The sequence below is a fragment of the Cydia amplana genome, chromosome 10 (genome assembly GCF_948474715.1).
Source record: "Cydia amplana chromosome 10, ilCydAmpl1.1, whole genome shotgun sequence".
Taxonomy (NCBI): domain Eukaryota; kingdom Metazoa; phylum Arthropoda; class Insecta; order Lepidoptera; family Tortricidae; genus Cydia; species Cydia amplana.
The window spans coordinates 14210616-14228826 of record NC_086078.1 but is presented as its reverse complement, the minus strand read 5'-3'; the positions used below and the strand labels follow the sequence as shown (position 1 = coordinate 14228826).

General features: G+C 36.6%; 1 protein-coding gene across 1 annotated transcript in view; it reads right to left on the bottom strand.

Moving 5' to 3' along the window:
- LOC134651487 (5'-3' exonuclease PLD3-like) overlaps positions 1–18211 on the bottom strand; it is a 60805-nt gene that overhangs the window by 15693 nt on the left and 26901 nt on the right. The window contains exons 2-5 of the mRNA XM_063506601.1: positions 2374–2486; positions 1599–1760; positions 652–829; positions 164–298 (exon numbers count right to left, since the gene is read on the bottom strand). Coding sequence (XP_063362671.1) covers positions 164–298; positions 652–829; positions 1599–1760; positions 2374–2486 — 588 coding nt within the window. The remainder of the gene's footprint in view (positions 1–163; positions 299–651; positions 830–1598; positions 1761–2373; positions 2487–18211) is intronic.

Genomic DNA, 18211 nt, shown 5'->3' with positions numbered 1-18211 from the left:
GTGATTTTTTTAATCACAATGGGTGTAAATATGCTCAGTAAAGTAATCATTGACTTGAAACGTTGAAGAAATGTAACACCTATACGAATTAGTATCACACGTGTGATACTAAAAGTCGCTCTACGGGTAAAAAAATTACATACATCAAAATGAAATAAGTTACCTGAGCAGCTTTCTTCTTAACTAAATATTCAGTATCTATATTAGGAAATAACTTAGTGGGCCAATTTTGAGCAATCTTCAAATGTATATTCCTTTTTGACCCGGCGGCGTATAACGCCTGGAACACTTGTTCTCCCTAAAACAAACATAATTCAATTAAAAAGGCAAGCCACATTTCTTGACTGTATACATGTTACTAGACTTGAACCAGGACCGGGATGTGAACCAGGGCCATGTTGCATAACAAACTACAATTAATATTACAAGCGGAACTCCTTTTCTAAATTCACTAATTAAAAAAGGAGTTCCGCTTGTAATATTAGTTGTAGTTTGTTATGCAACATGGCCCTGGGTATGTATCGGGAGCTTGAAAACAATACTAAAGGTAATCACGGTTCATATCCCGGTCTATATGAGCCTAGTGAAACTAACCGTGAATCATTCAAAACTGTTATTGTATACATGTTGTTTAAAAAGTATTGAACTTACCTCAATGGAGGAATTATATGGATATTCTTCATTAAACCTAAGAGTCCAGTATAAAGACGCTATTTCTATGGTTGATTGAGCTTCATCTATTAAGTCTAGCCACACTTGCTTTGTGGGAGTATGAGTTATGTTCGGAGGGTACATGTGGCCCTCTGGAATTGTTTCTACTAAAGATAACCTGTAACAACAGTATTACATTAATTTATAACAAACCAATCTGTTAATCAACAATAGGCGAGTCAATTATAATTTTATTGACAAGTACTTGTATGTTGATAAGGGTTGGGCGGGACATGTTGCTAGGCAGAGTGATGGCAGGTTAACGGAATGGTGGCCGCTTTCGGATGAAAGAAACCCCTGGCGTGCATTGGCTCGTTGGGTGGACGACATGTGGAAGATTGCGGGTCACTTCTGGATGAGATTAGCTCAGGACCGGGACAAGTGGCTTACTAAGAGAAAGGCCAATGCTCAGCAGTGGGCGATAAAGGGCTGACATGTTGATGATGATGAAGTGTATCCGATGTGTATGTTACGTAGTGTATGTTTTTTATTTATTATTTATTTATCCTACTGTAGAAAATAGTTAATGGCTGACAATAGCCTGTGGTAAAGTGAGTGAAGCTAATCCAAACGTTGCCACATGCTTCAGATTAAAACGTATACATTACATATTCTATTATAGTATCCACAGAATTAAGTGGCGAGCACGGTCATAAATCATCGGAATCATGCTATCTCTTTCGCACCTGCGCGGCCTTATGGAGCGGGCCGTGCAACAATAGTGCAGGTAGCGGTAACAACAATAGTGACGTTTATGACCCTGCTCGCCACTTAATTCCGCGGATACTATAGTTCTTTGTTTTGTGACTTCTATATATTACAGCACAATGAGCAAATTCACTATATGGATCAAGATACTATGGATGGATAATATTTAGTGTCCTTACCTACACTCGTCTGAGCAATATAAGGGCGCCGGGGCGTTCGGGAGCGCAGGCGCAATGTTCGGCTGGTCGAGCAGCGGGACTAATACTACTAGTACTATGAGCACTATCACTATGGAGACAGGGATGCATGATGGCCGACACCATATGCTTTTCTTCTTTCTTCTGGAAAATATTTTATTATTATTTTTCTTTAAAAAATACAATTTACCTATACAAAAGGTAATAAAATAAACTAACTTCATAATTTTATGTACTTATACCAAAATAGTATAATAAAAGATCAGTATTATAATAAAATATATGCAAGAAATTTCAAAGAAAACGGATTCACAAGAGGTGCATAGATAATTCAGAACAGCGAAATGGAGGTGATAAACTCAGAATAGAATAAATTAGAAAAAGTCTATAATATAGACGTTTTCTAATTTATTCTTACCTTATATTATAAGGTAAGGCAAATGGACAATGTGATATCTACCAGTAATCACATAGTAAGTCTTTAGTAACTATTTTTGTTCAACATGACATTTCAATTCATCAAACTAAATCACTACATAGTATAATACAAAGTCGCTTCCCGCTGTCTGTCTGTATGTATGCTTAGATCTTTAAAACTACGCAACGGATTTTGATGCGGTTTTTTTTAATAGATAGAGTGATTCAAGAGGAAGGTTTATGTATAATTTGTTAACCCGTGCGAAGCCGGGGCAGGTCACTAATAAATACTATGGCTATGATCTTAAGCCTTAGGAGGTTATGATATAGTGATACTCACTTGTCATTATAACTGTTGCCGTTTTCGTCTCTCATCATGAAAATCTGCTCCCACTGCTCCAACTCCTCATCAGATGATGAAGCGTTCCCCACACTCCCTGACTCGAGCACAGTCTGCCAACAAAACCGTATCATCAGATCAGACAATAACAATATGTGAGCTTATAGGTTATAGGCAGGGCCGGATCTAGGGCAGAGCGAGTAGAGCGGCCGCTATAGGCCCCTAATAGTAGGGGCGCGCCAAAATGACTCGTACTGTGAAAACAAACATCTAGAAAAACGGACGGGTAACTATGGAACCTAATACTGAGCATGGAGCGCCAAAACTTAACCTCGCTCTACCCTGATCGAGTGCTTGGGCCCGCGCTGGTTATAGGTAATATACATGAATATATAGTTTGATTGATACAGTGACCCAGTGACTACTTATGTTATAATAAAAAGGTACACTTAGAAACATTCTCAACATCATCATAATGGAGGAAATTAGGAAAAACTAAACTATTGTCTTTATCTTCTGTATTTTGTTCTTATTTTAGCTGTCAGTAAGGAGACAACTATAGCAAAGCATTAAGGTATCTCCCGGTAACTACTTTGATGTCGTATGTTTCTTATAAATAAAATGTTTGCCGAGACAACATTCCACCAAAAAAATTAAATATAAAGAATGCTCTATTTAATTCTATTTACGTAATTTATTAATTTTGATTCAGTAAAAATACGGCTGCTCTTGTATTGGTAAGATAACATACTTTTATGTTAAGAGAATAAAGTAATTTAAGATAGGTATTAGGTATATCCTGTACAATTCAGATAAAACTACAAATTAAACCGTTTAGTAGTATGGATATAAGAGCAAATGTAAGAGGAAATTGCGTTTTACAGTACCAAGATATCCTGCATTGTTGCATTTAGTACCTATAGTCCTTTGTTATTTACTAAACCATTTCTTCTTAAGTATTCCCACTAACCTTAAACATTTCCAATACAGTCTTAATCATCATAAGAATGTACCCCATTTTGTAATCACAAATTAAAAACGTCCGTGAATATTTAACTGTTTAATTCATATAATGGCTACAAAAGCCTAATACAAATTATACATTACGTAGCAATATTATGGTTTGATTTGAACCGAACAAAACAACAAACAACTGAGCTGCATCAGCTGCATCTGAGCTGACGTTTTTGACAATCAGCAGAATTTGACAGCAATAGTGACGCGACATTCCGGATAACCGGATAAAAACAAACGCACAATCAACTAGTGTCTACATAAATCGATAAAAATGATCACTCGATATTAAAATCGCCGTTTACACTATACCACTTATCAAACTACAATTTCTACTAAAACGACGTCAAAACTGATAAACTGTAATGCATATTATGATCTACTAACCATTTATTAAATATTTCTGGTTTCTAACTAGGTAACCAAAGAATTAAGATTTATTATTAAACTAAACAGGTCACTGAACAAACTTCCTAAAATGCAATCACGAACACTACGCTTATTAAACTGCATTTTCGTTAATCCTTACGTTCCTTTACGAACCGTGTTGGCGCATTAGTGGCAAAAATATTACTGCAAAGTAAATGACGTCGGCAACCACTGCATTGTGCATGTGCATTTTAAATACTAGGTTAGTTGAAACCGTAACTATTCAGGGCACAGCGATTCCGACAATGCTATTACTGCAGCAGGTGTATTTAGATTCGTGTTAGGGCTAATTATTGTTTCTATGTACGTCACGGCTTAATGTTACTTTATTAACACTTTTTCACAGAATAAGTAATAAGTAGTGATTTTGTACACTACGCCTTCAGGAGTCCAATACAAGTAGGTACTGTCCATCAATGTGTTAAGTGATATAATATCGCAAACTTAATATGAAATGATTCCTGTATTATGTAGATTAGATAGGGTTATGTTTGTGGTACATGCTTTGAAGTGTTGTATCTAATGAAGCTGGCGACTTACCTTTACTACCTACTCTTACTACCCTTGCAACTTTCAGGTTCCAATCATGTAGGTATGTTGAATATTAAAGACAAGACGACATGCGCGTGTCTTTAAAAAATATAGTGTTACCGATGTCACACTCAACTCAAAATCATAATATACTTTGTTATAATGTACTTAATAAATAAACTTCTCTACTGAGAAATTTGGAGTATCTATTTTGTTTAACACTTGTAAAAATATTTTGTACGATGAAGGGTGCGAAAATATCAGATACCTACCACGAAAATTGTCGTGGGAGTATAAAAGCTAAAGAGTAGTATAATGTGTAAGCCCAGTCCTTTTAAAGAGTACCTACTGTTGAATTCATGAATAAAATTATCTTTGAATTCAATCTAACACGCCACACAATCAAATAAAAAATTAATTAATTTGCTAACTTTTCCAACATGTAATGCCGGAAATTATCGTAGCCCTCTCTTGGGGCAATTAACTTTCGTAATTGTGCTGGCACTGTAAACAACATTTTACCTGCGATAAGTCGACGCCGGGCCGACCGATCGCGTGTCGCCGCACTATTACGCTATAGACCATAAACAACACTTTTTAAAAATGATTAGTCATTTTCCCGCGTTTGAGCTGTCAAAAATAAAACGTTGCAAAAATTCTCGCGCTTTGACCGTGTTAACAAGGCAGCGGTCGAAATCACACTGTGTGACAAAACTTAGGTAATGTAAAAAATATATTCCATGATTCCGATTTAACGATCGGTTGGGTTGGCCTGTTGTAATGTTTTTATCGAACGGACAATGCCACAGGTAGCTTTGACGACTGCTAGGTTGGAGTCGATATTTGAAAGTAATTTTGTTAAATTTTCGCACGACTTTGATATCAGTTAAGTTTTTGTAGCAAAAGTAGGTAACGATAAGTAAGGGTTGTAAGTATATTTTTAGTTGTCAATTTTATTTATTCTGTTTTTCTATCCCTAATCCCTATTTAATAAATAGGTAGTTTATACGAAAGCGAATGTTAGTTATATTTTCCCGTAGATCTTTCACATTCGCGTCTTGCAAAACAACCCAGCAATCTCTGTAAGTAGGGTAGGTAGGTACCTATAGGTACCTATGTGATAATTGTTTGTGCGTAGACTCAGCAAGTTATATAAAACAGAATCGAAAGGTTAATGGGTTAATGCACCTAAGTTCACCTAATCAAATGTAGACTTTACGAGTTAAACAGAATAAAGACTCGTCTGAAGGCCAACAATTAAATTTATTGGCTAGGTATATATAAAATCTATACGCAGAAAATTTACAATTAAACTTCTTTTAGACGTTGTTTAAAGCTCTTTAGGGGAATAAAGTTCTGCGGAAGGTGGGCCGAGGCCGGTAGATTCAAATTTCGATGCAATTTTCTATTGATCGAACTTTATGTGGCTGTGTAATGGCCACCATTGGCCTTGGCACACCTCGCCTTAATATTTTCAATGGTACACATAACTATGCAATTTGTTGCTTTTAGAAAGTTAATAGGTACCTAAATATAAGTGGGTAGGTACTGTACTAGCTTCTTATTAATCGTTCGAAACTAGGAAACTAATCAAGTTATTTTATGAAATATTCCGTGGACTTGGACTTGATCACTTTTTCTTAGTGTATGATATCTATTTCAGTTTTCAGTTCAGTTTATAATCGTTTTAAATCTAAAATTATGATTTATTAAGGTAATACAATAGGTACTTATCCCGTAATTAGGTGATCAACAGATTTAAAGAAACCTCAAAATGTACCGGACATTTGTGTTGGATTTTAAGGGCAGGAAGGAAAACAATTCACTTTTTATAGATACTAACTGTAATACTCTACTAGTTAGTATAGTATTATTTGGTATATAATGTGTGGAAACGACTCCTACGCCTCTACGATACTGTACTAATGTCTTAAACTACCTATTTCTAACATTGAATAAGTCACATTATATTTTAACGTCAGCGAATCGTACCCGGCACGGACTCTGTACGACTACGAACGTCATAGCGTGATTCGCTAATTGAGTTACGAGCAAAGTTGTATAGTAAGAAACTAGGCTAAACGGTAGATCGTTAGCATCGAGGGAAGTGTAAACAAAAACATAAACATTCGTGTCACGGTGATGCTAGGGATCGACGAACCTAAACGGTTACTTGTTTACTTCGGTTAATATTAAAAATACGGGGTACTTAATTAATGTAGGTACTTATTTAAAACATCATGTCGAGCTGCAAAATTGCAGACACTTTATGAATGGAATGCACTTTTGTTAGCCAATTAGCCAATCATGATTCTTAGAGAATCAATCAATCAAGTTTGTAAATCTTTTTTATCTGAGCTTGCTTTGAAACATTTCATAAAACTAGATCAACAAAAAAACGAACGAAGGCCACTCGTGGTTATTGGCGCAAGACGCACAACGAGTTATAACAATATGACATCATTTTGATGTCAAAATGTAGCTTTGAATTGGTTTCCTGCCCACACCAAATTTAACTTGAGACGGTTGAGGAATAACGCAGCCATACTGGCAAGAATGGCTAAGAGTAGGAGAAAAATGGCAAAGGTGGTCGCCGACGTCCGATTGGGCATAGCAAATAAAGAAGAAGAAGTTTGAGGAATACGACATGCAGAGGAGAACAGCCGAACAGACATACCTACCTACGTGCCCACGAAAGATTTTTTGCCAATAGGTTTTGGCGTAGCGGTGTAGCATTTCGTAGTAACGTTGTAAGTACTTTAAAAAATCAAGAGCGTGTCGAGATTTGATAAAGAAAATTGTTTGTATGATCATATAAATATATATGTTTTCCTATCTATTTCCTATCATAGGGACAGGGACCAAGAGCTGTCGGATTTCGGGCAGTCTGAGCTAAAAACATCGAAACTGTTTCATGAGGCAGCCTGTATAATCGAAGATTTATGCATACATATACATTGTCTGAAAGTTTACGTTCCAAATGGGTGGCACGGAATTAGTGATCCCTATCTATTATATTATATTTGTCTAGTTGTCGTGGACTCGGGGCCGGTGAACTTGCAGACTTGTTTAAGTAACCTCCATTAAAAATGGGAGCGTCTGTGAAATCAATACATATGTGAATTCAAACGTGGATTGAGGGTTGCTCTTGAAAACTATTAAAAGCGTATACGTCTCCTTGTCGGTTCCGTGTAGCCAATGGCAAGGAAATTAAGATAAACTAAAAGTCAACGTCACCCCAAACGAAAGAAAAGAGAGGACAACCAATTGTAACCAATTGTTTTTTGGATTTCCAGTTGAAGTTTAAAATGGCAAAGTCTCTTTTTGGTTTTGCGCATTAATGTTATTTTAAATTGTAATACTGATACCTATTTTTTTTTTTATTAGAGATAAATCACAATTACATAATATTTAGATCCAAAAGCATCGTTAAACCACAGTGGTTTGTCTCGATACTCCAAAATATTTATGCAGTGAACTAACGTGGAAATATTGTAGCTAATGAAGAAATTATACATCCACACAATTGTACACCCTTCAGCTAATATACTCGTTCACTTGATCCTTTTACAAGGCTAAATCTAATCCACTTTAAAAATTGTAACGTACGTGCTCTCAATACAATTCAGCCATTTCCAGTATAAGTCTACGGAAGGCCACTCCAATACAAACCGTGCCAATAGTAAAAGTCCTGCATTGAATTTCAAAACGTCCATTGCTGGAATACCAATATCTATAGCTGATGTGCTGTGCTGGGCCGGTGCTGGTGCCTTGAACTTGAAGGATATTTGTAATTTTCTTCCGTACAGAATATTTCCGTGTCCGTAATAACAGATGTGCAAGTTGCCGAAAGTTTTTCGAACAATAATTTTATTGAAAACGTAGCAACAGTTTAAACTTGAGACGGGGACATGAACATTTAATGTTGTACCTACATATTATGTATATGGAGTAACGGTGGGGTAACGACCGAAGTGAGTGTTTTAAATCTACACGAGATGCGAATTACCTATTCGCACGTGTATCGAGCAACGTTTTACAGTACATATGGCACTTTAAAGTTTCGACATACGCACGAAAAGTGCTATTTTATTTTATTTTTTTACAAACCCATATGTACTGTAATAGTTATTTTCGATACAAGTGCGAAAAAGTGGAAATTCGAAACAAGTGGCGATAAATTAAAACATGACCGAAGAGAGTGTTTTAAATCGACACGAGTTGCACGACACTGATGTACTGTAATTTTTTTTACAGTAGGTACATATGAGGCTACTTTTCCGCACTAGTGCATAAAATAGCACTTATCGTGCGTATGTCGAAACTTTAAAGTGCCATATGTACTGTAAAACGTTGTTCGATACACGTGCGAATAGGTAATTCGCAACTCGTGTCGATTTAAAACACTCCCTTCGGTCATGTTTTAATTTATCGCCACTCGTTTCGAATTTCCTCTTTTTCGCACTTGTATCGAAAATAGCTATTTCGTCGTCATCTCAGATGTTAATAATCATTGTGTTGTGCAGCAGTGACTTTCAGTCAGCTTATGTAAAAAGCTCGTGCTCGACTAAGATTAAGTCAGCCTTAAGTTTTATCTAAGCCATTTCCACTTACCTACTGAAGGAGACGACTCCTAATAAAATATTAACTAAGGTACTCGTAAATTGCAATGTGTCTCCCAAGCGTGCCTCTGTCGTGCATATTGAACGATATTCACATGTTTCTAAAGGACTTTAGGTACGATGTAATGTCGCGACTTTCTTTTGTCTGGGGCTTAACATCCTTTAGGTTGAGTTAGAAAGGGATTGTTTACGAAATAACTTAATAACTTATGTAGACATATTACTTATTGTTATACGATCGATGTCTTCAAGGAGAATTTCTCATGTTCTTTCATTATATATTTTGTATCATAGGTACTTGGTAATTAGGTATTTCAGATTTTCAATGGCTATAAGCTTCTTCAGCTTCTCATCTTAAACTTTCTTAATTAAAATTACTTCAGGCGTATGCTTAACAACTAACAACAACTTAACAAAACATGTTTCAAAGCAATGTAAATAGATAGCGACCTTGCCTTTTCCCTGGAATACTCAAGGTCAATCACAAAGGGTGTTAACAATTTATTCTATAGTCTTCTATAGCCTTCGATGCGTAACAAAAATCTATGATTAAAATACCATCAGCAGAGACATATCAAAAATAATTACTCGTGTTCTTATAAAGTTGAGTCTCTTGACAATTTTTTAGTCATGTGCCTTGACAAGAGAACAGAAAAAAATGTCAAGAAACGCATTTTTGATGACTTCACCGGGACGTATCGTAACACTACATAAATAAGCTGAGTGAAACCTATCTCAGGGTAATGTTTATTACCTATATTGAATTAGAATATTTTCGTAAACAAATGAAAATTGCATTCGCATCGCCTCTACGACCTACGTATGGAGTTAGCAAAACGCCTTATAGAGGCTTCGGGTGACCAGAAAGCTGGCCAATATGTTGCTCAGCGGATTAACAATAGCATATTAATAGCTATCCAGCGGTTCTGGGCATTGCCGAGAGACAAAGATTTAGGGCAAATTATAAATTGATTTTTTTTTTCATTTAAGTATCCACTTGTCTTAATAGATATTCATTTTGATATAATATGGATAAACAATTGCATTTGTTTTGGTAGGTAGGTTTTACTTCGTGAGAAGCCAGGGTTTAAACTAGTGAACCGCATAAAATATGGCACTGCAATATTTGGAGATGAATAGTCTTCATAATGAAAATGTCTTTCATCAGCTTGCGTGCGTACTACAGATTGCCACGAGCTGCTATCACTCTATTTGACATTTATTACCAACGGAGCAAAGTCCACATTCGCCGCAAACATTGCATATTGAAGATAAACATTACACATAACAACTATCGATTAATTATATGATTGAGTTTTTTCTACTTATGAAAGCAAAATTCTACGTACAGTCAGCATTAAGTAGGTAGCGCACGAGACAACGTCGAAATAGTGATAGGAACTTATCTCTACAATTTGCATTCAAAAGTATCTGATAATAGTCTATGTACCTATATATTTTTTAAGCTATTATATAATCTTAGATACCTATTACTTTTGACGCATAAATTGATACATTACTTTTGATGCTGACTGTACCTATCCGTATACAAACTTGGAGCGGTATTCAATATTTAAAGTCTATTATGGTTTTGATATGATGTGATCGGTCTTAAGAGGAAAGTGGACGTATAGATTGAAAAAAACGAGGACTAATTTTGTATGTAGAAGTTCGTCCATGCAGTTCGTCCACGATTAACTTAATAATGGTGCGCACGAGATGCGCAAAACAGTAACAAATTTTAAAATCAGAAACGGCCTCCAGTTATAAAACCGCTGTAAGGCAAAATTATTGTAATGATATATCATTAGCTCGAATCAGAAATATCGAGTCAAGGCTCGTATGGAAGAAAGCTTTGTGGCTATTTTCAGCGAAATCAGCCTTAGACTGTAATGGGTGTGCTGTTTTTTTCAACATAAACAGAGGCAGTGTTCGACAATTGTATTTTATAGTTCTTAAGTCCAGACACTCCGAGAGTTTCCTCTGAAGGAAATAGGATTATAAATGCGAAAGTAACCGTCTATCTGTTACCTCTTAACGCTTAAACCACTGAAGCGATTTAGATGAAATTTGGAATGGAGATAGTTTGAGGCCCGAGGAAGTACATAGGATAGTTTTTATCAATGTTTATCACCATCCCACGCAGACGAAGTCGCGGGCAGAAGATAGTATTCTATATAACGAAATCATTTTTTTAATAAGTACAGTCAGCAGCAACAGTTGCTAAGCGGGTGAGGCGTTCAAAATGATCTTGACGCGACTTTATTGTTAAGAGAATAAGAGCGCGTTATTTTGAACACCTCGCCCACTTCGCAACTAGCAACTTCGGCTGCTGACTGTACATATTGAAGACCTATAAATTAATCTGTCTGGTTTAGGGTTTGCAAGATCCGTCAATTTTTCGGATCCGGATATTTCGGATATTAAAATTAAACGGATCCGGATATCCGGATAATTCGGATAATACGGATCTGTATCAAGAAAGGTGACGAAATTTACAACTTACATACAAGGAACAGCTAGTAAAATGTAAAATGTTCATATTTTAGTTAATTACAATTATTAATAATTATTATTATTATCTCAAAACGATATAAATATGTATAATAGGATATTCAATGTAGTCTTAATTAGGTATTCCTATTAATAATATTATGCATTTTTTTTAGGAGGCCGTAGTCGATTTGTAACCGAAAACGCCAAAAATGAAGTAATTAAAGCAAATTTATTTCTATATATCTGCTCAGAAGAATTAATTCTAAAGGTGCCTAAAAAAACCGCTTTAACTTCGGCGTTTTTTCTTAAATTTGCCATTATAAGCTCACAAAATAGAAAATGGAGAAAAAGTTACATTTATGTACTTTTATTATTTTATACCGGTGTGGTGTGATATCATTTATACTATTAAAAAACGTACTTCCTTTACCTTGGTAAAATAGCTATACCTTCAGTCGTTCGACTGAGAAAAATGGCTTAGAAAAAGTATCTAACTCATTTATTCAGTCCCCATTACAACAATCTTCCATTATAGGTATATATAAATCCAGTTAATTACTGCAAAATAATGTAAAATTACTACAAAAGTTTCGGGAAATTAAGAAATTTGGGCTACAGCTTCTTAATAACGAGAAAAAAATATCAATATTAGTTACTCAGCAGCACATCAAGCACATGTTATTTATGTTAACAGAAGACTGGGAACCCACACGATAACACAAAAAAGTCACTGATAACAGGGCGTTTTCTAAAATAAATATTGAAAACCCGATTCTCCCAGATCCTGGTATTTTTGGGTTTTTTCAACTCAGAATCACTAGCATATTCAATCCTGGTGATAAAAAAAATTGTCCCAAAATTTTGTATGAAAATTGTACATTCCACTACGTCACGTTACATACAAGTGAAAATTTTTCTCATACTAAAAACGTGACGTAATGGAATGGACATTTTGGGACATCTTTTTTAATGGTAGGATGGAGAGTGCTGCCGATTCTGAGTAGAATGAGCCCAAGAATGTCCAGATTTGAAAGAATCGGGTTTTCGATATTTATTTTAGAAAAAGCCCAACAACACGCACAAGGCACAAGCACTAATGATGTTCCAGGTAGACGACCCAAAGGCGACTGAGCGAAAACCTGATAACAATTACTTTAAAACATACAAATATTTACCCTTATTCCAGTCAGGAGGCATGCAGGTAGCTCGTTTTAATACTGTTACTGTTACTACTGTTTAGTTTAAGCAATATTTGTATTTATTTTATGACGTTATCGCGTACCAATAACGCGACCAATGCAATATTTAACGGATCCGTGAGATCCGAAATATCCGGATCCTATGAGACGTTGGATCCGGATCTTAGACTTGACGGATATCCGGATATTACGGATATCCGGATATCCGGATCTCAAACCCTAGTCTGGTTTTAATTTCTTCTCCATTCTAATTCTATTATTGTACCAACAAAGGAGGTCGCGGAACTAAATCTGGTTAAATCAATACAATAGTAGGTAAAGTTTGAGCTAGATCTTCACTTAGCGCTATGTGGCTACCACCAGTTTGGCACTGACATAAACGCTATCGAGAACGTAACTTATTACTTTCTATGCATCTGGCTCGTACCTACTCGCATATTAGTGCGAGCGAGATGTATAGAAAGTAAATTACGTAAACGTTAGCGTCAGATTTGACCAAATTATTTACTATAAGCTTGTGAAAGAGCCCTTGAAGCCTAATAGTTGCAGAATTATTTTCTAGAAATTGAAAAAAAAAAAGAAACAAAATGGTTGAAGGGGCCAATTACCCAGTAAAACGTACGCAATTCAATTCCAATTCTAATATATATATATGATTTCAAACTTATTGCACCGATAGATCTCTATTACATTCAATCTTAAAAGATACGTCTGTCTAGTCACTTTGATTGATTACACATTACACAGATCAAAATCATGATTGAGCGTCTAAGATACCAATTACTGTCAAACACTTGAGCAAATATAATAACGGTCAAATTAAATAGTTGCCAATCTTATTCCCGCTATTCCAATTCTTATAAGAAGGTTTCAAGGTTCAAATCGGAACCGATTTGTATTGCTACTTAAGCTTTTTTACTTTTGGATATGAGAATATTGTGTAAATATAGAACCTTAGTACTTTGCGATAAGCAGCAGTAAAAGCTATATTGGCTATAAAGTAACGCAAACGTAGTAACAAACTATGTTGTGTACACAGCGTCGTAGCCGTGGCAATTTGCACGTAGCACCGCTACGGTGCTACGCCACGAGACGCTACGTGACAGTTTTGGTAGTAAAATGTAGTAACGTACAGTCGTACATACGTATAATACTGTGATAGTAGTGATGTCTAGACTTTCGATCGATTGTTGGTAACTTGGTACTTAATGGTTTTAAAAAACTTTTTGTCTGAGATTACCGGTGTTTCCAAAGTGGCACTTTCATTGTAAAACATGAAATATCAGCCGTATAAACCGGTCAAGTGCGAGTCTAACTCGCGCAGTTCCGTACAACAAACTTTGAACTTATTTCAACTTTTCGAACCGATTTAAATTACAAACTTAGTACATAAATGATTGTCGATAAAAAAGTAACAACCGAAACAGTTGTACAGTCAGCATCAATAGTAGCGGATGAAACAAAGCACCAAAAGTATCTGCCACCCTGGAATACTTTTCCAAATAGCGAAAAATCTGATGTACAGTCCGCGATCAATAGTCTCTCAAACAGTTTGAATGAGACATATCTCACATATATAGAGACATATCTCTTTCTGTTAAGCTTTTGGTGCTGACTGTATTTTTTCTGTAACGTTCATAAACTGTAAAAAAAAACATAGTTTCACAACGTGCAATTCAAGCCATGTGATAGAAAAATATACTGACAGAGTCGCACCATAAGGGTATCTAAATTTAGGAACCCTATAAACAATGGCGTGCGTTACCTACATCAAAAGTGATATTTTAATTGATGCAAATTGAAACATCGATCGGGCGTGTACTCTGTATTTACATAAAAGGTATCGGTGGACCAAATGGCCGGGAAACATACACCGCGTTGTGTACATAGCCGCCTAATTTATAGGTGGACCGATACCTATTCGGTTTAATTAACAACTGTATGAGTATGAGGCTTATTGCTTTTATGAGTACGAACAGATATAGCTATACAAGCGAGTGATATCAAAATAAGATCACATTACTGTTTTCAATTTTAAAGCACGTGAAATGCCAAGGCGATTCTAATTTAACTATTTGTTATGGCGTTCCTTTAGCTTTGATACAATTAAAAACGCAAACGTTTCTTAAAATTATCAACAATACGAGTAGGTATGCCGCAGTAAAAAACAAGCAACAACGGTTGCACTCCGGGAGTGCCGATAGAAGTGAAAACTCACCTCACTGTGTTACCGACGCCCAGTAACACGATACATACGTTTAGCGGAGGTATTCTATTTCTTCTTCTTCCTCGCGTTGTCCCGGCATTTTGGCCACGGCTCATGTCCGCTTGGCAACTAATCCCAGGAATTGGCGTAGGCACTAGTTTTTACGAAAGCGACTGCCATCTGACCTTCCAACCCAGAGGGTAAACTAGGCCTTATTGGGATTAGTCCGGTTTCCTCACGATGTTTTCCTTCACCGAAAAGCGACTGGTAAATATCAAATGATATTTCGTACATAAGTTCCGAAAAAATCATTGGTACGAGCCGGGTTTTGAACCCGCGACCTCCGGATTGCAAGTCGCACGCTCTTACCGCTAGGCCACCAGCGCTTCTTCTTCTTCAGCGCGGAGGTATTCTATTTATTTATTATATACTAGCAAAAAGCAGAGCTTTGTAAGGGCTCGCGGAGTTTTCCTACCTAAACGTACCGGACCGCGACTTTGGTCCAGTACGAGGCTTGTTCCATGATCGATCGAGTGGGTCCGTTAAGAACGCAGCTATAAGTGAGAGCAAGAAAGAAATATACTAACCGGACCCCGGTTACTGTCTGGTACGCCTGTCTGTTACAGCTTTTAATTTGTCCATTAAAAACGTGTCCAGACAACAAAATCAAATTGCCAATATCATCCACATATAATATACAATTTCATAAGCGCTTATTATTACATCCTACACGGTCGCCCAGTACTTTTTGTAAGGAAGCCAACTGGCTTTCCTACATAATGTTGGGTCAGCGAGCCAATGTCCTTGAATTTAATTTTTGCGTCCACACCACACAGTTGAGCGAAAAACTATCCCTTCTGGACACCTACTGGCGGTAATCACGCTGCTCCGCACATAAACACACACACACAGTTTCATTAGGTACATCCAGGGTTCAGCATCAGCTCTATCTTGGGTACTGCTCTTCTAAGTGCTCATTAAGACGTGTCAGATGACCAAAACAGCGTGTGCCTATGTTGCACCAAACCTATCTTGGGTACTTAATCTCCTAAGTGCAACAAACCTGAGTTCCACTCTAGGTACTGCCAGGGTTCAGCATCAGCTCTATCTTGGGTAGGTACTGCTCTCCGAAGTGCTCATCATGATGAGTTGGATGTCCAAAACAGCGTGTGCCTATGTTGCAACAAACCTGAGTTCCACTAGGTAGTGCCAGGGTTCAGCATCAGCTCTATCTTGGGTACTGCTCTCCCAAGTGCTCATCATGACGAGTCGGATGTCCAAAACATCGTGTGTCTCTATGTTGCATCAAACCTGAGTTCCACTCGGTACAGCTAAGGTTCGGCAGCAGCAACTTATAGTGCTCATCAAGACGTGTCGATTGATTAAGACAGCGTGTGCCTGTGTTGCACCAAATCTGAGTTCCACTAGGAACTGCCAGGGTTCTGGGTCATTTTGTTGAACTGCACGCCGACGTTGCAATTGGCGTGCAGTTGGCGTGTAGTTCCCATACAAGTTGCAGTGGTGTATATCGGCCCTAAGTCGCTGAAGTTTGTATTATAATATGATCTTTATTTATAATTTATAATTTTAGCTGTTCCAAGCAATAGTAACACTAAAGGCGCCATTCATTGATTACGTAAAACCATTTTTGCCAGTTTTTGACCCCCTTCCCTATATGTAAGAAATAATAAAAATAGGCTGACCCCCTCTCACCCCTATATTAGCATATATTACGTTAGAATGTTAAGGAAAAAACACGTTTGGTTTGTTTTAGTGTTTATTATTAAAAAAAAAAATTTTTATGAATATTTATTTGTACGTACGTTTGTACCGGACAAAGGTACTTGAGCTCGTTTAAGCTAACTCTGCACCGTGTTTTATAGCATAGAGTGTGAAAGTATTATTATTATTTTAAACGTCATAATTTCGTAGAAATTAAAAAAAAACGCATCTTTGTGATCTTACTTACGTAAGAACTATAAAAACCCTCTCCCTCCCCCTAGTAAGAAAAAAATGCGACCCCGGGGCTCCGCCCCAAAATCATCTTACGTAATAAATGAATGGCGCCAAAACTGTTTCTCGAACTGAAAATACCCGATTTACGTTTGCTAACACAACATGACTGATCAGTTAGCGTCACAAAACATATGAGTAAATTGACCTCCGCAGTGAATATACAGCAAGATTGATTGTTCTAGTAGGTATTCACAAAAACTTATAGAGTCTGTGCGGAAAGAGAAGAGTCGTGGAATGTATGGGGCCCAATACAATCCACGACTCTTCTCTTTCTGCACAAACTCTATGCTAAATTGGGAATCAAACCAAGCGAAGCGAGGTGGGTCTGAATCCAAAATTTTAACCCACTTTTGTATTCATCGTTGTTAATGGCGTAATTGGCGTATAAGCGCCATCGACATTATTGAAATTGAAAACACCACATAGGTATCGTTCTCTGAGTACCCACAACACAAACCTTCTTGAGCTTTTCTGGGGCTTAGTCAATTTGTATAACGACGTCCAATATTTATTTATTATTTACTACTAACGCCATCTGTTAGAGAAATAAATAATTAACATTAGCACGAATGTTAATTCATTATTTTGCCAACAGATGGCGCTAGTAGTAATACAAAGTGTTATTACATTATTTAATTTTTTTATGTTTATAAAATGATATTTTTAAGTTTGATAACACATCTAGACATGAATTTAAATTACTATGTTAAATCTCAAACCTAACAGTGCAGTAGTTTTTCCGTAAAGTGTACCACAAGAATGCATAGTTTGTCGAATAGTGATAGGGCTCGCTTCGCTCGCCCTAATTATTATCATTCTCAAATAAGATCACACTTTTTCATTGACATGTTTACTTTACATACTGCCATGACAACGTCAAATTATTTGAACATATAGGTAAAGAGTCTTGAAAAGGAGTCCGCAGCATAAATGTCAAATAACATTGAGTTTTTTTTTATTGATTTAAATGCCATTTAAATTATGAGTGGCCACCTTACGGGGCTTACGGTCACGTGATCGCCTTACGCCCCTTACGGTCACGTGATCGCCTTACGCTGTCTCGAGTTTATCATTTTTTCTAAAGAAGTTTTCACTTCAAAAAATTGTCAAAGATTTTTTGGGCTACTCTGTAATTTGTAATTATTCTACAGACATATAATTGTGGAAAATACACAAAGACCTTCCTAAACTGACTCAAGGATGTTACATCTCTAAATCTCAAAGGAAACGTTTGACTCGAAGGTCGAGGAAAATTGAAAATAACAATGCATGCGATGCTATCTCTAGTTGAAGGTCACAAGTCACGCGAATTCCTTATAAATGTG